At 41.7% G+C, this 24,302-nt stretch overlaps 1 protein-coding gene across 13 annotated transcripts in view; it reads right to left on the bottom strand.

Moving 5' to 3' along the window:
• Positions 1–759: 759 nt before the first annotated feature.
• UBAP1 (ubiquitin associated protein 1) overlaps positions 760–24,302 on the bottom strand; it is a 69,906-nt gene continuing 46,363 nt past the window's right edge. For 7 of the 13 annotated variants that reach the window (XM_086416653.1, XM_086416656.1, XM_086416655.1 and 4 more), the window contains 5 exons: positions 17,777–17,901; positions 10,510–11,433; positions 3,225–3,407; positions 2,420–2,521; positions 760–1,901 (listed from right to left, as the gene is read on the bottom strand). In XM_086416653.1, the coding sequence (XP_086272779.1) occupies positions 1,761–1,901; positions 2,420–2,521; positions 3,225–3,407; positions 10,510–11,433; positions 17,777–17,901 (1,475 nt within the window). In that variant the 3' untranslated portion in view covers positions 760–1,760. Of the gene's footprint in view, positions 1,902–2,419; positions 2,522–3,224; positions 3,408–10,509; positions 11,434–14,944; positions 15,100–17,776; positions 17,902–24,302 lie in introns of those variants that run through there. The other 6 variants (XM_086416660.1, XM_086416662.1, XM_086416659.1 and 3 more) reach the window with 2 other exon arrangements.

Here is a 24,302-nt window from a genome sequence, read left to right as displayed (position 1 = left end):
TCAAGTTGAGATTCACATGTCAAAGCCTTGGCCCTGACACCCATTTTCATATGGAATTTTGACCTCTTGTAGAAGTTAAAGGATAACTTCTACAAATTTTAAAAGAAGGGTTTAATTAATTTTAAAGGCCAGAAGACAGGCTAACTGGCTGAGACAATGGCCATGCCTCATCTGACCATCAGAGGGCGGCCTCTTTCCAGCTTACTGCTTCCCAGCCCAAAGGTTCTGTATCCTCACATCATCACTACAAAAATTAGAGACCCATCCAAGCCAAGAGCACAGGGAGGACTGTGGGAGAGAGAGTATTACAACTAAGGACAAGAAGCTGGGATAAATCTAGTGCCATTGAATACAACAGCACCACTGAGAGCTAGTGAAGCAGTCTGAATCCCCGTCCTACCTGTGCAACACATAAATATGCCTGATGCTGCTCACAGGACAAGGGACTTATTCCTTACTTCTGAGTGTCTCCCCCAAAGGCCCAGCCTGTCTCACTTCCACAGTCAGTCTTGCAGGAAGGCACATGTCTATGTCCTTAACCCAGAGACCGAGCTAGGTCAGGTTTAAACAGACCCTTGTATCTAGGCCTGCCTTTGCAAACCAAAAACCTGGGTTACACAGGCCTAAGAATTGGAAGAAAGGAGTGAAATGACACAAAATGGTTAGCTTCTGTTCCATCCCCAGCAAATCCGCTTACCACTCACTAACCTCCACCCTGCAGCGAAACATTCCTTGGCAATAAATCATCACAACAGGATATACCTTTTAGATTTTTATTAGTAGTTCTCTCTGAAGAATCAAAATAGTTAGCAAATTACTTTAGATTCATCAAGACTGTATATCCTTTGTATTTAGATCTTTAATGATGTACAACATAATACAAAACAAACCAAAGAGACTGATTTCTATGACTAGGTGTTATTCGTTGTGTCGTCCTAGAGCAGGGGCCGGAGGGAGAGGCTGTTCTCCAGGGAGAACTGAGGTGGAGTTAGTGCTGGGGGACTAAATCATGGCCTGCTTTTTCCCTGCTTGATGTGCTGGGAAGGGACAAATGATTCCTTAAACTGACGACTGCTTCCTAGAGTTGGGGGCTCTAAAATCCTGGGTAGCAGAAGATTGTAGTCCAAACCAGGCCAAAAGAAACAGGCTGGGGCAGGGAAGTGTGGTAACTGCCTGGCAGAAAAGGCAAACTCAGGGCCCCAAGGGGTAAAGGGCATTCTCTGCACCTCAGAGACACTGCAGAACCAGTGTCACACTAAGTGACATTGTTAAAAGGGGAAAAAACAAAACCCTGGAAGAACCTTTCAATTGCACTCAACTTGGATTAGAGGTCAGCCCACTCTTGCGGACGAGGGAACATCTAGCCCCGAAGCAGCACTGAGTCTGGCCCCACCACCTCCTCCTCCCCAGCTCCTTCTGGCAGCTGGGTCAGGTTTCGGCTGAAGCCATACAGATCCCAAAAAGACCAGAGAAGTCAATCTGGAGGGCCAAGGCGGGAAGGACACTTCTCAGGATACAAATACTTTTAATATGGAAGGAGCCAGGACAGTTCTGGGGGCATGTGCATGCCCAAATCTTACCCACTTTCTCCCCAGCTCAGGACCTAGGCTTGTAGAGACTTGGCAAGCACAGTCTCCACACCTGACCTTCCACCCCCAAAAGAAAATCCGGAAGTGTGCCCCTTCTCCTTCCCCACAGGTGGGCTCCTCAGGGCCTCCTGCAGGGGTGGTTCTGTGGCAGGGCCGTGGCAGGGCCTCATCTCAGCTGGCTCCCGCCCGAGCCATGAGGTCTTCCAGAGCACTGTCCTGGTCGTTGTTGTGTAATAGCAGAGCTTCCTTAATATCTTTCAGTTCAAAGCCCATTTCCTTAAATTTGCTCATTAACTGAAGAAATTCCATCATCTAAAGAGAAGTAAGAGAATACAGATTCAAGAAAGGGTTCTGGCCACATAGTACAGCTGAGCGGCAAAATACACGCCTAAGGGGCTGCTCGGGAGGGCATCCTTGCCGGAGCCTCTCAGGTCCCTGAGCAAGCAGAGGAGGGCCATGGAGGAAGACAGGTTGATGCCACAGCCAGGACCCAAATCTTACCGACCTTCATTCAGGTCCCACCATCCACATCCATGCTCCCATCCAGCCTAGGCAAAATGACTAGCCATCTCCCCCATCATCCGAAAGTATGGCTTTTGCCCAAGTCATTTTTTTCCATCCCTTCCCTGGGATCTTTGACGGTCTTCAACCTGATACTTCCATGTGAGCCAAACATCCACATGCCTGTCTGGACACGGGAGATTCTTGCTCCAACTAGTTCTGCCTACAGTCAACGGGAGGGATGAAGGCTGTGGAATAGGAGTGCCCCCAAGACAGACTGCTTTGTCCCTTCTTTCCAGAGGGTTCCCATGAAGCATGGAGGCGCCTACCTTTTCCTCTGAACACTGCTGCATTTCTAGAGCCTCTTCCACCAAAAGAGGGTCGAAGCCCTTCTCACAGAGCTGTCCATGTGCAAAGAGATAGTCGAGAATCTAAGAAAACAAAGAGTTTAGCACCTACTACCACTGTTTTCTGTGCTTCCCAAAAGTCTTACACAGATCAACACGTCTGCTTCCCACCTTGACTGTTACATCCTGGATAGGACTTGACTTTGTACCTTGAACTGTGTCCAACACAGCAGGACCTCAGTGACTATCTGCTGATAGACACACCCTTCTAAATATGCATTGACAGTCTTCAAAAGAGTTCCTGTCACAGCCAACTCACATCTCCCAACTGACGTCAACCCCATAGCCTGGGCAGGATATTCTCCTAAGAAACCACCCAAGTCAGAAAGTGCCCCCAAGGCTTAGGGCTCCAGTACCCTAGATTAGAACTGCCTGGGTGCTTCTGACAGGATAGACATTTGTGGAAGAAGACATCTAACCATACCTCAAGCCTATTCTGCCACTGCCTCAGGAGAAGCAGAGAAGGGGGTAACTGGATAGGGTAGTCCTCAACTCCAGGACTCCCAAGTCTGTCCCTCAGCCCAGGTCCCAAAGCAGCCCCCAAAACACAAGCGCTGCTGGAAACCCCCAACAAAGCCCCCCCTGAGTCCTGCCCGCCCTCCCTAATCACAGGAAAAGACAATGGTGCTGTGAGTGAGGGACTCTAGGACAGAGGCAGGACACTTCCAGCTCCCGAGATCGGGGACCTCTCCCCTGCCCCTGGCCCTGTGGCTGGCCAACCACTCACCTGCTCGATATTCTCTCCTTTCTTCTTCATGGCTCTCAAGACACACTCGTATGAGTAGCCCATGTTGACCACTGTCTCCACACAGTGCCGCTCACTGGGGGACAGCGCCTGCAGTTCAGAGTGAGCCTGGGGACAGCTGGGAGTGTTGGGCACTTGTGACACTGAGAAATTAGGAGGTGTGACCTAGTGGGAAAGAAACAAAGGATTAAGGCAAGAAGACAGACCCAGGCCCCAGAAGACAAGTCACCGAAGTGGCCCAATCCAGGGGTTTATCAATCCTGACCTAATCAAACCTCCAGTCAAGTAACCTGCCTGCAAGAAAGGGTCAGATTTCTGGCCAGACGTCCTGAGGAAGAACAAAGAGGGGTACGGGAGCTCCAGCGGAGGGACAGAAAAGTTGGGAAGACACCTGCAAGTGTGGCTGTCCTCTGACCTCATCCCGCCTTGCAGAGTGAGGAAGCACCATGAAAGCACATGCCCTTTCCTGCCCAAATCCCCTGGGTTTGCAGTGGAGAACGAAGTTCTGAAAAGCGCCTTTGGTAGCACCTTGCTGGCTGCTATGACTTCTCTCCAGGGCTCCATTATCCCTTTCCTAAACTGCCGTATCTGAGTACTAGAGGGATCATTAATCTCAAACCCCCTCACTCCGGAATTGACTGTCCCAGTAACCATGTCCATCACGTCCCAGTGTCGTCGTCACATCTATCACTGGGCTGGGTAGACGGCCAGCTCAGGGCTCCCATGCTCTGAGGGCACTGCCCTTCTGCCCCACACCGTGTACTGTGCTTTGATTCCCTGCAACAGCTACTGTCCTTCAAAAGCAAGGCTGAAGACTACCACCCCTCCAGGCTGTACCCTCAAGGACTGGAACATGGTCCCTAGGGCTCAGCCTCTACTGCACTGGCTACAGGTGGCCTACTCCTACCACCGGCCCCCAGCCTGACTGGACAGACTCCCAGACTTAAACCCTACCACCACTTCTGATAATAATCAGCCCCAAGGCAAAAAGGCAGCTCACTCCCAGGCTGAAGGACAGAACCACCATGGGAAAAGCTCTCTGACAACTTGGCTCATCTCCCAAGAACCAGGAAAAATCATCCAAGAAAATTTTATTTAACCCTCTCCTTTTTTGGGGGGGTGGGGGAGAGAAAGAGAGGAGGAAAGAAGCCTGCTTATCCTAGAAGCATGTTCAAAATTCTATAGCTATAACCAGATACTCTCCTCCAAGTCAGCTGGGGGAAGCCAAGAAGCCTCAAAGCCTGCAGTGTCTGCTGAACCCTCTCACCAGAGCACACTCCAGGCAGTACAGTCCTGGGGCTCAGTCATCAGGTTACAAGAGTCACGACAGGGCATGGGAACTGGAGCACACCAGTCTGGCCACTTTGCAGGCCCCAAGACTCTGTCTTTTTAGGGGCAGGCTCTGCCTGGGCCTAAAAATACCAATAGCCAAACAGCATCTTGTTCGCATTACTGGCACAGTACTTCTCACACAAGAAGGAGCTCTCAGACGTTAGGTACAATGTCACTTGCAGTTCTGAATGCTGGAAGCCTGGCTCTGAGCTTGAAACTTACACAGCCCTGATATGCGTGTCTGTGTGCTCAGTGGCTCAGTCATAATCAACTCTCTGTGACCCAAGGACTGTAGCTCGCCAGGCTTCTCTGTCCTCAGAATTTTCCACAACGAGTTGCCATTTTCTCCTCTAAGGGATCTTCTCAACCCAGAGATTGAACCTGCATCTCCTGCGTCTCCTGCACTGGCAGGCGAATTCTTTACCACTGAGCCAGCTAGAAAAGCCTGGGCCCTGATACATTGATTCTACCTTCCAAAATCTACTAAAATGATAATAAAACTATATTAACCTTAGAAAAAGAAGGCATAACAGAGGACAATGTATTTCAATGAAATTTTAGAAGGTGGAGTGCTAACGGAGGCAGAATAACTGGCAGAAACAGTGAAGTTAAAGTGGGAGATGGAGAGTCAGTCCAGCAGGAGACCCCTGAGAAGGTTTCAGCATGTGGAAGCACCAGGTACTGTTGGGGTAAGGCAAAGTACGAAGGCAGTGATAGCAGAAAACCCTCAGGCAGACCTTCCCCAATCCACCTTCTGCAGAGATCCAAGGTTTACTCTAGAAAATCGGAATCAATACCAAAAAGGACTGAGGACACCAGGCACAGCATATGGCAGAATGAGGTATAAGAACCAAAACGGGATTGAGTAAGCCTCTTTCAGTATCCTCACTTTCTTTAGCCTTCAAGCAGAATTCTTAGATAAACTTTAATAGCCCCCAAGATCTTCATATGTTGATGTTTTACAGAGCTCCCTTCAAAGCCCTGGTGGCTCAGACAGTAAAGCATCTGCCTGAGGGCCAGGCAGAGGGAGACTCGGGTTCGATCCCTGGGTCAGGAAGATCCCTTGGAGAAGGAAATGGCGGCCCACTCTAGTACTCTTGCCTGGAAAATCCCATGGATGGAGGAGGCTGGTAGGCTACAGTCTGTGGGGTCGCAAAGAGTCGGTAACAACTGAGCGACCTCACTTTGACTTTCTTCAAAGCCTTCTCTGGTGGCTCAGATGGTAAAATCTGCCTGCAATGCAGGAGACCCACGTTCAATCCCTGGATCGGGAAGATCCCCTGGAGAAGGGAATGGCAACCCAGTCCAGTATTCTTGCCTGGAGAATTCCATGGACCGAGGAGCCATGGAAGTCAGGCTATAGTCCATGGAGTCACAAAGAATCAGACACAACTGAGTAACTTTCACTTCAAAGCCAACTAACTAGTCAGTCTTAACGACCAGCAGGCACACCCCAACATACATATTCCCCCCATTTTGACTGTTTTTCTTTTAGTGATTCACTCTTAAAAGTGAACAGAAAGCCAAAGCCAAGGACATAAGACCAAACCAGAAGAGAGAAAAGACAAAGCACTTGGAAATTTAAAATAAAGCTTTTATTTAAAAGATTATGAGATTTTTTAAAAATGGTATGATAGTCAAGGATACGTTTCAGATAGTAAAACATAAAGTCAAAGAGAGAGAAAAGAGATAGCAAATTAGAAAAACAGCCAAGGAGGTCCAACATCCAGCTTATAGGAAGAACAGAGAAAACAGAAAAGTATAACACCAAAAACAAACCACAACAACCAGATTTTGAAAACTGAGCTGAGCCTTTGCTTGAAAGGATCCAGGAGGGTCAAGCACAATAAGTGAAGATAAGCACAATAAGTGACATTTACACTGGTAAATGTCAAATCTCCAGAAATGAAAAAAAGGATCCCTAAAGCTTTGGGAGTAGGGGAAGAAATCCGAATGGCACAGTACTGCTAGAAATCAGAGGTGCTTGTACTTCAATTTGAGAGCTTTCTGTTTTTAATTTTTATTTATTTATGGCTGCATGGGGTTTTCACTGCTGTGTGCGCACTTTTCTCTAGTTGCATCAAGCTGGGGCTACCCTCTAGCTGTGGTGCACAGGCTTCTATGACGGTGGCTTCTGGTGTTGCGGAGCACGGCTCTAGGTGCGCAGGCTTCAGGAGTTGCAGCTCCCGGGCTCCAGAGCACAGCTTTGGCACCCGGGCTCAGCTGCTCCAAGGCATGTGGAATCTTCCCAACCAGGGACTGAACTCATGTCCCCCTGTTGGCAGGCAAATTCTTAACCAGTGGACCACCAGGAAGTCCCTGGAAGTTTTTTTGTTTTTAAGGGAGTAACGTCTTAAAAATTTTTTAAGAAAAATGATCTTCAACTAAAATCTAAATTGAGCCAAACTATTATTCACACACGAGGATAAAATTTAGACATTTTTGGATATTCAAGGATTCAAAAACAATAGGTTAACCAACAAAATTGAATGTATTTGAATGAGAAAATTATCACTAGGTCTTTTGACACTCTTGGAGCATTTGGACAGAACTAGCAACAGGCATAAAGAAATTATACAATTTTTAATGGGGCAGTTAAACTATAAGAAATAAAAGCTACCAAGAAAATCCTCATCATCACCACAGTATACCATCCCAATCATAATATTAACTAACATTAACTGAACCAAAACTTGTGATATAAATATGATGAAAGATACAAGAAGGTGGAGCAAAGCCTACTATAAGGGCTAAATGCTCAACTTACTGTAACAGGAAGTATAAACTTGTCTAAAATTAATAAATTTAGAAAATGCAATGTAAGCATCCAATTTAAAAATAGAGATAAATCCCAGTATAAACAGTTTGAAGAGTTAAAAGTACCTGACTATGGGAAGCAAAACGAATCAGGGAGAAGTGAGGCAGGAAACTACTCTTTTTCAATACAAGCCTTTTAAATGCTACTTGGTTTCATTAAAATATTCTTGTATTACTTTGATAAAAATACATTCATTTTTTATTTTTTAAAATGTTTCAGTTCTTCTTTGTGTCTTTTTCAAAGCTTCCTGTTTTTTTCCTATTTCGTTTTTTGGCTGTGCCATGTGACTTGTGGGATCTTAGTCCTGTCCAGGAATGGAACCCAGGGCCATGGCAATGGAAGTGCCAATTCCTAACCACTGGACCGCAAGAGAAGCCTCTCCTTTTTTTAATCTAGAGATGGAGAGTGACTCTCTAAGTATTAAAACAATGGCAACATGAGAAATGATCAACAGATTCAAGCACCAAAAAGCTAAGAGATTATATATTATCAGAAATCATTTGAAATACAATTTAAGAGTGCACTGGCACTTCTCGTATCCTTCCTGGCTACAGGAAGTAAACTGAGAACTCAAGTACAAGGAAGAAGGCAAATGTTTCACTGAAGTTTATCTGACAGAGTAGAGAATATACAGCCATACCTAGAGAAAGAGAACCCGATGGCAGATGAGCCTAACCTGTGAGCAGAGCAAGGCCTCTGGCGGGGCTGAACCACAGCGGGGCAGAGACACTGATGAGGGCTAGAGCAGGCAGCTCTGTGCTGCACAGAGTAAGGGCACATCACAGGACTGTTCCTCTCAAGATAACCCCTGGAGTTCTCAACTGCTAACATTAGTTTATACAAACAATGACACATGAAAATCTGAAAAATGAGACCCGAACCCTGGGCCTAAAATAGATGACAAGAACTAAATTCTGGAAATTCCCTGCGAGTTCCCATGTGAAGGATGTATACGGGCCAGCTGACGACCATCACCCCCTACCTCCAGTCACTGTCTTGAAGAGAAGTGCTTCTCTCACCAGTAAAGGTTCCAACTAGCAGCTTCAAAGACTCACTAAGATAGAAAGCCATCCTAGAGCAAAGCCTAGGATGGAACTAGGCTTTGCTCCCTAGGAGTAAGGACCTCAGCTTCCTTAAAAGATCACCACAACTCCAAGTCTGTTTAAAGCTGCCCCCATAGGGCAGCAAATCCCCAGACCGGGATGAAGCAGGGACCCTACTACCCTAAAATGGATGGGCCCAAAACAAACTGCACAATCGGATGTGTCAAAGAATGATGAGTGTTCTGGTTTGAGAAATACCTTCTGTAATTAGTTCACCGGCTTTGGTCTCTCAATGGTTCACTTTAACACTCTTAAGTTAGATGGGGGTGAGGGTGGGGGATGGTGGTGGCTAAGGATCCCTAACCTTCTGGTGTGTTTTTAATTTCTCTAAAGCATGCAATGAATTAGGGAGCAAAGAGGAGTATCCTGCTGACTAGAGCCCAACCACAAACCAGGGCGAATTAGGATAAGGCCCATGCTAAGAGATGTTACAGGCTTCACTGGGGACTTCAACAGTAAAGAATCCACCTGCCAATGCAGAAGATATCCCTGGGTCAGGAAGATCCCCTGGAGAAGGAAATAGCAATCCACTCCAGTATTCTTGCCTGGGAAATCCCATGGACTTGAGGAGCCTGGTGAGCTACAGTCCTTGGGGTCGCAAAGAGGTAGACATGACTGAGCGACTAAACAAAAACAAGAGATGTTTATGCACTCTACTGAGTTTTCTGGGCCAAGGTCCATGGACATTTACAGGCAGCAGTAAGCTCTCTGACAATGGAAGCACTCACACAGAAACAATCACTTATCAAGAACGTTACCGCTGGGAACCTGCACTCTTTCTAAGGCAGGCCAAAGCTCATCTTTTCTACCAGCTAAGAGCAGGCTGATTATGATTTCAGAGATATCCGACCAATATAACCAGGCTCCTTTCTGACTCTAAATACCGCCTTGATATGCTGTTATTTAAAAATCTGAACTGGTATAACAAAATCTTGGACTTCTATGATTTCTATTCTATAATACAATAACGTATTATTCTGTGCTGCTGCAACAACCACATAAAGTAACCTCCCTGTATATGCAACTTCTCTGTGTGACCAAATCAGATTTCCTTCAAGATGATACAGTTCAGCTCAGTCGCTGAGTCGTGTCCAACTCTTTGCAACCCCATGGACTGTAGCACGCCAGGCCTCCCTGTCCATCAGCAACACCCAGAGCTTGCTCAAACTCATGTCCATCGAGTCGGTGATGCCATCCAACCATCTCATCCTCTGTTGTTCCCCTCTCCTCCTGCCTTCAATCTTTCCCAGTATCAGGGTCCTTTCCAATGAGTCAGTTCTTCGCATCAGGTGGCCAAACTCAAGATGACACAAGTTACAATTTTTCTATCAATCCACCCTTCAACACTAAATCTGTTCCAATCTTCCCCTCTCCCTCCCTTTGGAGAAAATTACATAATTCTTAGTAGTAAGCCAAAAAAGAAGGAAAAAAGTAATTGTAGTATTAAAATCCACAGGTTTAAAAATGGCAAATTTCAACCTTTGGCTCAAACTTCCCCAGTTACTAAAGTACCACCTAGTTTAAAGAAACATAACCCCAAATCAGTCAAACACATAGGAGCCAACTTCAGGGCAGAATGAGATGGGAGGAGGGAGGAGAGGGAAGTAGAGAGAAGATAAAATAAGGAGTACCAAGTAAGTGTTAAAAAAAAAAAGTTAATAGGAAAAAGTAAAAAGGCACAAAGAGAGCAAACCTTTAAAAAATGCAAACACAAGACACGGCAGCATGGAAAACAACAGGCAGGAAAACATCATTCACATGCTACACATTATCTTTTTGAAGAAAAAGATTAAAAAGATACAGGGAGGAAAAAATCATTACCAGGTTAGGTGCAAAGCTAATAATCCTTGTCCTCAGAAAAATAACCAGAACTACATGTACTTAATGTAATCAAGGTCAATTTGGTCATGCCCCATCTGTCCCTAATCTTGAAAAGAAGAATGTGAGGGTGGCAACTGCTAGGCAGGATTTAGAAATTTGTGGAGTTTTAATACAGGGCGTTTAAAAGGCTTACCGTGGGACGTGTATTTGGAGGTGCTGATTCTTCTGTGCACACAGACAAGACAGACAGGGAAGGCGTCTGGGGAGGGGTCAGGGTTGGCACCTCTGTGCCACTGTCCAAGTTCAAAGCTGAAAGCCCAAGGGTAGGATGCCCATTGAGCTCACTGGCACTGCTTTGGGTGGAAGGCTTTAGGAAATTCCAGAACGTGCCACTGCGGAGGCAGGATGTGCTATGGAAAGTGCTTGCCATCTTGGGTGTCTTCTGACTGCTGTCATCAGAGTCAAGTTTGGGGAAGGACAAGGACTTGATATTGCTCACTGAAGGAATGGGGGGGAGGGACACTTTGGAAGACAGCGACATCTTTTCACAGTTGCCCAGCTGTGGTAAGGTTACAAAGCCATTGGGTTTGTGAAGAGGCTTGAAATCTAGGGTGGCCCGCTCCAGAGAGGCCAGGACCTCCTCCTCCTGTAGCACAGACCCAGAGCCGCCTCGAGGCAAGTTACTGTCCAATAACTGGGCCATGATGGGTCCACTGGTTCCCACCAGAATGTTTCTCAGCTCTTCCTTCTCATCAATAGTTTTTAACTCCAGATTATCAAATGGATCTTCTTCACACTCGAAGTCAGCAGGGTTGAAGTCTGCCTTTGTGTGGGGCGGGCTGAGAACTTTCTGTTTCGTGGCACTGCTGCTGACCCGAGTGGGGGTGAGGATGCTGTTGTGCTGTAAGCTGGCAAGGATGGGGTTAATAGGAGGTGGCATGGCGGCTGCACCGTGAGTCTTGGAGAAGCTCATCTTGCTGTCACCCTCCGGGCCACTCTTGGAATTCACTGTAGCTTCTGCTTCCTCAGCCTTCCGCTCTGCTTCCCACTGGGCTTCTTGGATCTTCTTAATATCCTCAGCCCACTCAATGGTTTTCTTTTCCAAGGAGAAGTCATACTGCAAAAATATATCAGAGAAAGGTGTGAACCCAGGTGGCCATCCCTCCCCCACCGAATTCATTTCTTTCTCACCCTGGCACGAAGGAACTGGACGAGGCAGCATTTAAGATGTATGGGAGGATCCCGCCTCAGGAAAACTAAGACTTTCTAAGCTTGTAAGATTTAATCCGACTTTGCTCCCTGGTTACGTACAGAAATTAATGAGAAAGAGCTCCCACCATCTCTAATCATATACCCAGGTCATATGTACCTTGCTGCTTCCTTTGCTTCTCTCCCCTCAGGCCATTTCCCTTCCTAGACTTCTTCACTGGTGGCTCAGGCAGAACTCAACCACCTCTTCTTATGAGGCTTTCCTGATGGCCCATTCCTTCCTCTGAACTCTTTCATAGTATCTGTCTCTACCATTTGATGCTGAGCACATGTGACCATATGAAATCTTTCTCTAAAACATCTGCCCAACACTATCACAAGCCTCTTGTGGGCAGCAACTGGGCTTTAGACCCTCTTAAGATCTCTTATCTAACACAATGTCCTCTGTGCTCAATATAACAACAGGCCCTAGTATTTAAGAAGCACTTCCAAGGTGCCATGCATGATTCTAAACACTTTTTATGTATTAGCTCTCTAGATTTTCTCAACATTACAACGGCTATGCTCAAGTTCATGACGCTGCTAAATGATAGAGCCTGGATCTGAACCCAGGCAGTATGACAATATATTCTATGCTCTAAAACACTACCAAATTACAATGAACAGATTGTACTCTAACTGTAGGAAAAGTGCTTAGTAAGAAATCTAGACATATTCAAATTAAGATTTTTACAGTGCAAACTCAACAAAAACAAACCACCTCATAAAAATATGGCCAGAGGATCTGAGTAGAATCTTCCAAAGAAGCCATACAGATGGTCAGAGGCACATGAAAAGATGTTCAACATCACTAATTATTAGAGAAATGCAAATCAAAACCACAATAAGGTATCACCTCACGCCCATTAAAATGTCTGTTATCAAAAAGGCAAGAAATAACAAGTGTTGGAGAGAATGTGGAGTAAAGGGAATCTTCATACATATTGTTGGTGGGAGTAAATTGGCACAGCCACTGTGGAAAACAGTATGGAAACTTCTCAAAAGAATTACCAAATAATCCAGCAATTCCAAGAAGACACAAAGACCAATTCAAAAAGATATAGGCACTCCTGTGTTCATCACTATTCACAGTACCAAGATACAGATACAATCTACATGCCCATCAGTGGATGAATGGATAAAGAAGATGTGGGGGAGGGGTGTGTGTTTGTGTACGTACATATGTGTGTGCAATACACACACACACAACACACACAATATGAAATTTAAAAAAGAAAGATGAAATTTTGTCATCTGCAACATGGACAGACCTTGATGGCATTATACTAAGTGAAGTAAGTCAGAAGGTGAAAGATATACACTTCATGAATCCACATGTATATACACACAAGCGTACAAAACAAAAAAAGAACACAGAGAGAAAACAGATTAGTTATGAGCCGAGGGACAAAAATTGAGTAAAGAAGGTCAACAGTGTAGTGAGAGATGGAAACTAAATTCTGGAGGTAAGGATGCTGCAGTGTATACCCAAGTCAAAACAAAATGCTGTATACATGAAACTTCCACAAAGTTATAAATCAATGTTACCTCAATTTTCTACAAAAAGATTTTACAGTGTAAACTGAACAAAAATTCACTTCAAGGTTCCTTAATAGCTTTAAGCATTGTTCAGTCACTAAGTCATGTCTGACTCTTTGCAATCCCATGGACTACAGTACACCAGGTTTCCCTGTCCTTCACTATCTTCAGAATTTGGTCAAATTTATGTTTGTAGAGTCGGGGACACCATCAAACCATGTCCTCCTCCGTCACCCTCTTCTCCTCCTGCCTTCCATCTTTCTCTCCCAGCATGAGGGTCTTTTCCAAAGAGTTGGCTCTTTGCAGCAGGTGGCCAAAGTATTGGCGCTTCAGCTTCAGCCATCAGTTCTTCCAATGAATATTCAGGGTGGATTGCCTTTAGGATTGACTGGTTTGATCTCTCTGCTGTCCAGGGTACTCTCAAGAGTTTCAGTGCTACAATTCAAAAGCATCAATTCTTCAGCATCAGTTCTTCAGCACTCAGCCTTCTTTATGGTCCAACTCTCACATCCATACCTGACTTGGAAAAACTATAGCTTTGACTGTATAGACCTTTGTCAGCAAAGTGATGTCTCTGCCTTTTCATATGCAGTCTACATGGGTCATAGCTTTTCTTCTAAGGAGCGTCTTTTAATTTCATGGCTGCAGTCACTGTCCACAGTGATTTTAGAGCCCAAGAAAATAAAATCATCACTGTTTCCACTTGCAGCTTCAAGTATCAAGTATAGATCAATTTATAAAATTTTCATTTGTATACTTGGAAAAAATTACCTATTATATTATACAAAATTCACCTAAACAGGAGTAAAAACCTCGGGTGTTCACCTACGGCATCAAACAGTGTGTCTGGAGACACAATAAGAGTAAAGAGAGGAAAGAGGCCTACCACGACAAGAGTCTCAGAATAGAAAAAACACAGTGGAAGAAAGTAGGTTTCATCCCTAAACCTTTCAGCTGCAAACAACACAACAGAAGGCTGGAAATGCACATATCCAGAAGTTCATTTACACACTCCTGAGTCAGTTACTGGGCCTCCGAAAAAGACCTGGGGTATCACAGGGTTTCCTTTCTACCTCTAATGGAACAATGAGAAAACACTGGCCAAAGATTGCTGCTTCTAACTAGGGAGGAAATCCAATTTTGCAACTGGTTTCCCCCACCAAAAACAGGCGTGACCAACTTCCCACTGCCTGTAAACGCAGGTCTCTGAAGTTTTACTCCCGAAAGGAACTGGAAATTTCTTCCCTCTGTAATAAAACCTTGAGTTTTTTTTTAAGTTACCAAAGTAATGTAGAATACTTGGAACATAGTAAAAAAAAAAAAAAACAAATAAAAAACAGAAAAAAATAGAATTATTATAGTGAAAAAAATGTGATTTTTGAGTGCACAATAATAACAACAGCATCTAATATTTATGGAGTACTAGGAATCAGAGTAAGCATTATAAATGCACTATTTTATTTAATCCTTTTAACAATCTTGTAAGATTACACAGCTATTACATGGCAATTCCAGCCCATGAAATCAGTGAACCAGAGTCTGCTCTAAGCTGTTACACTAAGGGCCACCCTCCACTACTGTGGCCGCCAGTACTGTTTCATTTTCAATGAAAACTTTTTGGGCCTGGGTGCAAGGTCTCCATATGATTTACTGACTCGCTTTGATGACTTTTAATCTGAAACCCAAGGGCAAATATGAAAAGTTACATGAAGCTTCAGACCTGTTTAGGGCTCTAGGTCTGATTCCTTTCTGGATGGAGAGGGAGCAGCACCAATACCACAGCCTAACTGCCTCCCGGAGACCCGAAGCAGCCCAAGTTTAAGGGAGCTAGCTGCACTTACAGAACAAAAACACTGCAGCTAGCCCACACAGGAATGGAGCTTGGAGCCTTGATCTCCTCTTTTGTCGTTAGTGGGCACTGTGAGTATGGCAGGCAAAGAACCAGGCACTCATTAGGGCTTCACGCAGCTCAAATAGAAAATTCCCAGCAAAGCCTACAACGGCAACAAATGTGGGATTCTAAACAAATTTTCTGAATGATTCCATGAGGCAGTGAATAATGAGAACTACTGAAATACACTGCAGGTGTTATTTAAATCATATTGCTAATAATGTCCTGCACACAGGGTACTATTTACTCAATATTTGTTGTTGCCAATAAAAAAGCCACCAGGCAAACAGAACAAGGTAAAACTTCATATGGGAAATTGCCATCTCTTCAGGCCCAATAAATTCTCCATACAAAAGGGGGATCAATTCAGTATACAAAAACATGTAAGATACTCAACATTACCTGAAACTAGGGAAATGTACATCAAAACCACCATGAAAGAGGGACTCCCCTAGCAGTCCGGTGGTTAAGACACACTGCTTCCACTGCAGGAGATGCAGGTTTGATCCCTGGTCAGGAAACTAGGCCCACATGCCACACCATGAGGCCAAAAAGAAAAAAAACCATGAAACCACTGCATACCCATAAGGATATATATAACCAAAAAGACAGATGATAACAAAAGTTGGCAAGGATATGCAGAAACTGGAAACTTCATGCAGTGTAGGCAAGGTTATAAACTGGTATGGCCACTTTGGAAAACAGTCTGGCAATTCCTCAAATGGTAAAACACAGTTAATATATGATCCAGCAATTCCACTCCTATGTACATACCCAAGAAAACTGAAAGCATATGTCTGTACAAAAACCTGTATACAAATATTCACAGCAGTATTGTTCCTAAAAGCCAAAAAACTGGAAACCATCAAAAATGTCTATCAACGGTGGACTTCGCTGGAGGTCCAATGGTTAAGACTCCTAGCTTCCACTGCAGGGAGCACAGGTTCAATGCCTGGTCAGGGAAATAAGATCCCACATGCTGCTCCGTATGACCAAAAAAAAAAGTCTATCACCTGATGAATGGATAAACAAACTGTGGTATATCAACACAATGGAATTATTCAGCTATAAAAATGAATGGGTAAAACTTGAAAACATCATGTTACATAAAATAAACCTATCACATATATATTTATATACTGTCATATATAAAAGACTAAATATTGTGTTATTCCATTTATGAGATATTCCAGAATAGACAAATTCATGAAGACAGATTTAGCGGTTGCCAGGGTTTGATGGGAGGGGGAAAATAGGGAGTGACTACTAATGTACACTGGATTTCTTTTCGGGGTGATAAAAATGTTCTGGAATCAGATGGTGGTAATGGTTATACAACTCCAAATATAATAATAAAAAGACTCCACTTATTTGCATACCTTAAAAGGGAAAATTTTGTGGGTATGTGATTTATCAATAAAGCTATTATTTAAAAATTTAATAAGTTCTCCCACTATGATTATTCCCTACAAAGACTAGAACAAAAAACAAAGTTTTTATTATTATTTTTTTAGCTGTGCCATGCCACTTGTAGGATCTTAGTTCCCCAACCAGGGATCAAACCAGGTGCTCAGCAGTGAAAACACAGAATAATCCTAACCTAACTGGATTGCCAGGGAATTCCCAAATCTTTTTTTTCTCCCAAATCCACTTTACAGTAACATGGTAATGCTTTAGTAAATTCCCCGTCTTTGCCAAGAGGTTGTATTTTAAAAATCTAAAGTCACAGGAATAAGTATTTGGGTGAGTAGAGTACCCTTCTGTTTTTCCATATAACTTCTTCTCTAAACTATAAGCTCCTCGAGGACAGTGTAAGGCATTTGTCTCTATCCTCATCCACAGCAGAGTGTCCCTCAAAAGCAGGCATTCAGTAAGTGTAGGAAGTCACATAGCATGGGGGCATTTGCTGCTTTCAAGATGTAATTTTATACACTTATATATAACTGAGCTTTAAAGATGCAAGGACTGAAAAAGAAGCTATTAAGGGAATGGCATTTAAGCACAGTCGAGAAGAATAAATAGATTTTTAACAGGCAGACCACTTTCAGTATGGTGAGAAGAGGAGACTGTTTCAAGCGGATATAACCACTCATGAGAAAAGCATGATACAGACAAATAGTACATATAGTACATTCGACAAACCACTAGTATCCTGGTTTGGAGGGACTACGGAGGAGATGATAAGCTAAGGTACTCGACCATTATCTTATGTCTAGACTTGATTCAGTAAGGGTTGGTCAATCATTGTAAGTTTTTATATTCAGGAATATTATTCTAGAAACAATATGAAAAATAGAAGGAAAATTCTGTAAGCTTCTCTGTAAGCAGAGGAGCCCATTGAAGAGACTACTGAAATAGCCCAGGTGAAAAACTAAGGTAAGGAATAAACTGAATGGCAAAGGGAAGACACAGCAGAGAGAAAATATTATATAACTTGAGTGACCAAGAAGGTAATGAGCACATTTATAGAAGGAAAGAGGAGAAGAAGCAAGTCAGACGAGCAATAGGAATTTGTTTTGGGCAAGGTACAGAACCTCAGGAACATACAACCTAACAGATTATACAAGATCTGTAAGAGATATATAAACATATACAAAGGTGTTGGGGGGTTGTGCACATGTGCATGCCTGTGTGTGAGAGACAACATGAACCAAGCAATAACAGGAGCTATCAGAAACATAAATAAGAGCTAGAAGATTGTTTTTTCTCTTGCACTATACATCAAATTCTTACTCCTTAAAATTTTAAATGTACTAAACTTTAACTAAAAATTACCACTTACCTGTACTTCTCTGACAACCTGCAAACAATCAGGCAAGGAGAAGCCAATAGGAAGACCAACTTTAGCTGGTGTTTTGAATTTGTCTCCTATCTTAAATGGGACATCATCAAGGTAACTGAAAGTCCCTACAATCAAAAATAAAGTAGAAAATATCAGCAAAGAACTTATTATTTGTTTTTGTATAATCTTATGTCTAGGATACAACATTAATTTATGCTATCCTAAGACTAGAAGTTACAGAGTTCCTTCTCTGACTGCTTACCTTCTCCTGACCCTAGATCTCTAAGGAAAAACTCCCACTTGAGGCTATTTGATTTTACTTTGGTTGGGAAGATCCCCTGGAGGAGGGCATGGCAACCTACTCGTTTTCTTGCCTGGAGAATCGGCATGGACAGAGGAGCCTGACAGGCTACAGTCCATAGGGTCGCAAAGAGCAGGACAGGATTAAAGCGATTTAGCACACACGCATACTTGGCACAAAGGCAAAAGTACTCACAGCAACCTAAAAGGCCTCCCCAAATGCCCATTTCCTCTCTAGCCCTCAACTCCTGGCTTACTGCACCAGGTCACAGTGATTCTCTATTCCTCAACCATGACGTGGTCAAAATTACCTCAAAAAATCTGCACTGGCTGCTCCCTCTATCTGGAATGCTCTTCCCTCAGATAGTCACAGGGCTTACTCCTTCACCTCCTTCAAGTCTTTGCTCAAATGTTGTCACTTTCTAAGTGAGGCTTACCCTGACCATCCTTTTAAAAATTATTCCCACACCCTAACCACAGTAATCTCACATTACTATCTATGTTTCTCCATAGCACTTATTACCTTCTAACATACTATGTAATTTTCATTTTAATTGTATTTATTGTCTATCTTGCCCAATGGAATACAAGTAACTTGCAAGTATTTAAGTTTTATTTACTGATGTAGTCTCAAAACCTACAGTACTGCCCAGCACATATAAGGCACTTATTAAATACTGCTGAACTGATGACAGAATCTTGATAGAATCTCCACAAAAGAACCTCTTTGGCTAGTATTTCTCTACTCCAGTAAGGATCATTTTTTAATTAATACAAAGAACTACTCTAAAAAAATTTTAAAGTGATATTTTGGAGATGTGGAAGGAAAACCAGACAAGACCAGAGGAATCAGACTAGGATTATCAGGAGACACAAACCATACACAACTGAACTACTTTTAACTCCCTAAATGTTCTCTGTCCATCACAGATGAGTAATACAGAAAGATGGGACATTATAACTACTGATAGGATCAGACAAAATGAAGTCGTTCCTGTCTATGAATCTTACGAGGTATATACTCCGAATCAGACCATCTTTTCTTTTCTGGATCAGGTTTGGGGCTAACATGCTGGCAGAAGTATCAGGGACAATGAAATACAGTTGATAAAATAAATTTTGCTTTTTTAATATTAGCAGCTAGTAGAATAAAGCTTGTTTCTGGGTCTCACACATGTACATCTTCTTGAGTATTCTCATGGACAGAGAATAAGACAATTACACATCTCCCATGAAGAGGCTTCTCTTAATAAAAACTCCGTAGATTTCAAGACTTATCAAGGTCAAGATATATTTGTAATCTTGTCATCATTCCCATTTCCCAAGAGCAGTAGACGCACCTGCTCTGATACACCTGAAACCTCCAACAGAAAGAAGGCTCCTGTTCCTACCCTTGGGGGAGAGGTTCTACCTCTTTCCCATATAACCTCTGGCTAGAATTAAAACATCTTAAGTGTCTCTCACTCAGATAGTAAATTAAATCCACAACTGTGTTCGATTTAATAATTTTTCTGAGGCACAACCATAACTGTTAACATTCTCGATAAGTTTTCATATTGGTAGTATTTGTATAAGTGTTTCCTCAGGTGCCAATGCCTGTCACATTCCCACCCTTATTTACTTGATTAATTATGTCTTGTTCTTTAAGAATGAGCTTAAGAAAAACTCCCTTCTCAATCTCAAAACAGGTCTTGCCACTCTGTATTGTTAACAGTTTGTTTCCTTATGCTCCCTGCCTGCCCCTGACCAAAGACTTTGGTCAAGACTTTGATCAAATTGAGCAAATCTCATTGAGCAGATCGTGAGATCTGCTCAATGAAAATAAAGACCACATGGTCTTACATTTCTCTTAATATTTATTAAAACTCAAAATGATTTACCTAAAATGGCAAAGCTTGTGATGAAAAGGTTTTAACAGATATTCATGCAAGATGTAAGCACATTTGTAAGGTTCTGCAGAAAGTCACAAAAATGTACCAGAGGTACCAAAAAAAACCAAAGTATCAGGTACCATCACAGCTTGCCAACAAAGCCCTGATTATAACACTAAAACCTTCTGCCACTTAAAATGCTTTACAGTATAGAGATCAAAAGCAAGGCTCTTTTTATTTGTAAAGAAGTTTTACCTGTTTTCCATGAAAACAGGTGCTCAAAAGTTACTGAAAGTTAGAGTCTACCTTTAGCTACTGCCCTAATCAGGAAACAAAGCTGGAACTGGTATTTTCTAAGAAGCACTGGAAAGACTTACAGTCAAGTTAATAATCACAAAATTAAGTCTTCTGTTTAAGAAAATTTTAAGTACACAAAGTAGGTTAATTATATGACACATACACATTTTAAAAATCCTATGTATAATAAATATAAGAAAACCTATCCACGTTAATATAACAAAATTTTCTTAAATGAATAGTTCTTCCAGAGTTTGGTAATGGGGAGTTGAGGGGGGAAGACTATTTTAAAAAGTACTTAAGATATGTGAACCAAATGATAATATCTTTAAAGAAAGGTGTTCAGTTTCCCTGCACACCTTCCAGTTAGAAAATTATGACAGTGCTGTATATGCACACGGACGACTTCTATTCTATAAACAGAAGTAGGTCTTGGCTTAAGGACAGACCAGATCATGTAGAACACCTTGAAACAACTGCGATTTCCCTTTATTAGCACCAATTGCAGGTAACTGGTTTAAAAAGCAGCTTCATTTCACCAACAAAGCCAATGCCCGGGTGATTTAACACATTCTCTAACCTGCCCCCTCCCCCAGGCTTTGTTAACAGGGAATGACTAAAGAAGTTTCATGATTATTGAGAGGAGGGGTTAGAGCTAAAAGGCAAAAGGGATTTAAGAGATAGCAACAAAAAGCAACTTTTTAAATAATGGACAGAGATTAGTACAACTAAATAAGGTTGCTTTGAGGATTACAAAGAGTATTTTTACAAATATAACCAACTATACCTTAGGAACTATTCATTTTTAGCCAATATATCAGAATATCTATTTAAAAACATCAATTTCTCTTGTATCTCAATACATGTTATTATTAAATAGATTCAATAAAACCTCAACCACATGGCCAAGAGAATTAAGCACTGTGGCTAACAATTTTCTGGCTCAACCCAAGTACCTTTTAGTTTCAGTCTTTATTACTGAAGCTCCTTCTAAAACACCTGAGACCATCACCCTCGGTTTCATTTAAAAAAACAAAGTACGTCTGTGATGGAGGGGTTGTTCCTTAAGGTCAGTTTCTGCACACCACTTGCCATTATGCCATGGTAGAAGGAAACAGGCTGAATGTGTAAATGACTCAGGATAAATTCTGAGAAGTTTTCATTCTGTTTCCTTTCTTTCTAAATTGCTGATACATTTATGATCTTGTAACCTGCCTGATTTTCTAGAAAAAAAAAAAAAAAAGTAATTCTACATGGGGATAGAAATTCCTAATAGAGGGTAGCAAACGGATTATGCTTAATGCAGATTTTACTGTGCATTCAATTGAGGTTTTTGAAAAAGAAGACTAGATCAAATTTAAAATTAGGTGAAAATGGCAATTCCATTAACTATCATTACCTTAAAGCTGTAAATCAGGTTAACAGTTGCAAAATCAGATCTATAGATAAATGGAGAGACAAACATACACACATATACACACATACAATTATGTAAGTATCACTACGAGATAAGAAGTCAAAAGAAAATGTTATTCATACCCTAACAAAAACCAAGATAACCTACAAAATCAGCTTTTTAATATGCAGGGTCTGGCATTAAATCAAAAATAAGACACAGAAAAGCAAGAGAAAGTGATTCACCATCAAAAGAAGAACCCAAATGCAGGGATAGCAAAGGTACTGGAATTCTCAGAGAACTTTAAAACTGTAATCAATGTGTTAAAGGATCTAATGGAATAGGTGAACATATGTGAGCAGATGGGGAATTTCAACAGAGAAATGGAAATAAAGAGAGACAAATGGAAACACTAAAAATTCAGTATGAGAGAATAAAATTTTTGATAGTTCATAAGCCAGGCTATGCTAATCAGAAGAAAATACTCAGAAGAGGAAAGAATTAAAGAATTTGAAATTAGGTCAAAAGAAATTAAAAGAATTAAAACACAAAGAGAAAAAAAAAATGGAACAGAGTCTTAAGAGATCTCTGGGACAATATCAAACAGCCTAATGTGCATGTGATTAGTCTCAAAAGGCTGAGAGAGAGATATGTAGCGAAAGAAATGAGAGAGGAGATCATCGCTGCAAATTTTCAAAAGTAGTAAAAGACATCAACCCATAGATCAAGAAGTTTAGCTAACTCCAGGCAGGGTAAATACATAGAAAATCACACCAGGGCACCTCATAGTCAAAATGTTGCAAACAAAAGCTAAAATCTTAAAAGAGGGGAGATGGGCATCATATTATGTACACAAGAAAACAATTAAAGGATGGTTGACTTCTCTATATTACATTGTTACTTAAAAAATAGCAGTAACACATCAACGTTTAAAACCATCTATGGACTTCCCTGGCAATTCAGCAGTTAAGACTCAGCTTCCACTGCAGGGGCACGGGTTCCCTTAATTAGGGAACTAAGATCCTACATGCCACACAGTGTGGCCAAAAAATAAATATATACATTTTTTTCTATCATTCAGCAGAAAAAGTAATTCAATATCTTAGTAAAAATTACACAAAGAGCAAAATAAATATTTCTAAAAGTTAGCTAAAAACAGTCATAAATATGACAGCTTGGCCTTTCAAAGGAGGGAGTTTAGTTTTATTAAGCCCAATTACAAAGGCATTTTTTTTTTTTCAAATTAGAATCTCAAGGCATTTCTCCAGATACTAAAAAGTAATTTGTTTGTTCAGTTTTTAAAAAATCCTTTAAAATTCACTTCGGGAAAATAACTTTTTCTCAGATAAAACAAGTGGAAAATTAATTAAAACTTAAAGACTGACATTCAGAAAGGCCAGCTCTGAACTGAGCCAAAGGTTTTGCAATTTACATAATGTAAGAAAAATATTTTTAAAGGTCTTTGAAAAGTTACTATATCTCTTATTCCATTATTTAGGTGTATATGGTTATTGATGTCAGTGAAAGAAGTTCAATCTCAGATGAAAACCATGAACTTGAAGAAAAAATATGTTATAAGACAGCATAGTATAAGATATAGTCAGCCCAAATATTTAAATTTAAAAACAAGTATTTTCATATCCAGTCATGAGAGCAGCTGTTACCTCCTTGTGCACACTCCAAATGACCTAGAATTACACACACACACACACATACACACATATATTATCTAATCCCCAATCAGATAATACCTAACTTAGGGGGGACCAACTCAGAGGCTCATAAACTAAATAGTGTCAAGTCAGATACTCGCTTGACCAGGAGATACAAAAACTTTAGCTATATGATGCCAGCCACTGAAGTTCAAAAATCAGGTATCAAGAAGCAAACAGAACTAGGGAGGCCGTTTTTGGCCCTGTGCACTCTACACAAGTAGGTCAAGAAAGCACGTCTATAAACAGAGTAAAAATGGAGCACGTCCGCAGAGAAGAGCACGAGAGGTAGACAGAGCTGTAGACTTCGTTTCCTGGGTTTCTAATTTCAGCCTTGTAAGGCCAGGAGGAATTTGATTTCCTGCATTCAGATGCCTACAAGATTGCCTATTAAATATTCTCCACTCATTTCCTTTAATTTCTATTCCCTAAACTACATGATATCTAAAAATAAGATTATTTATTTTAAAAACCGAACTAAAGCCACCAAAATTCAAGTAGGAGCTCAGCAAATTAAAGCAGAAGCCAAAGAGAGAAAATCTTCTCAAATTTTACTTGGATAGAATGTCTCATTTAAACAGTATTTTGAATATTTTGGTTAGGAATGTAAAGAGGAGGAGGAAGTCCTTAAAAATTAATCTTCACTGATCAGAATTATAATCTTCTCTCTAGACTGCTTAGCTGGAATACATAATAAACTAAGGTCCAACATATTTTCACTCCCATGAAAACGGAGTTTCCTTGTTCTTTTCTCTCCTCGGTCTTCCCTCTCTCCTTGGCTCTGTCCTCTCTTTCCCCTTGAAAAGGTGATCCAGAGGCAACTAAGATCAGCCTCTCTATATCATGTGAATACTTTGAAAAAGCGCTGTAATAATCCTTAACGGAGTTAGCTTACCTAGAAGATCTGATGCCTGACCCATTACACAGAATACAAATTCCAGAGTTTGAAA

This window comes from Bos grunniens, chromosome 8 (assembly GCF_055505025.1).
Source record: "Bos grunniens cultivar Pamir isolate PY7600 chromosome 8, Bosgru_T2T1.0, whole genome shotgun sequence".
In the NCBI taxonomy this organism is placed as follows: Eukaryota; Metazoa; Chordata; class Mammalia; order Artiodactyla; family Bovidae; genus Bos; species Bos grunniens.
The sequence above is the reverse complement of the archived record's forward strand: the minus strand, read 5'-3'. Positions and strand labels throughout refer to the sequence as shown.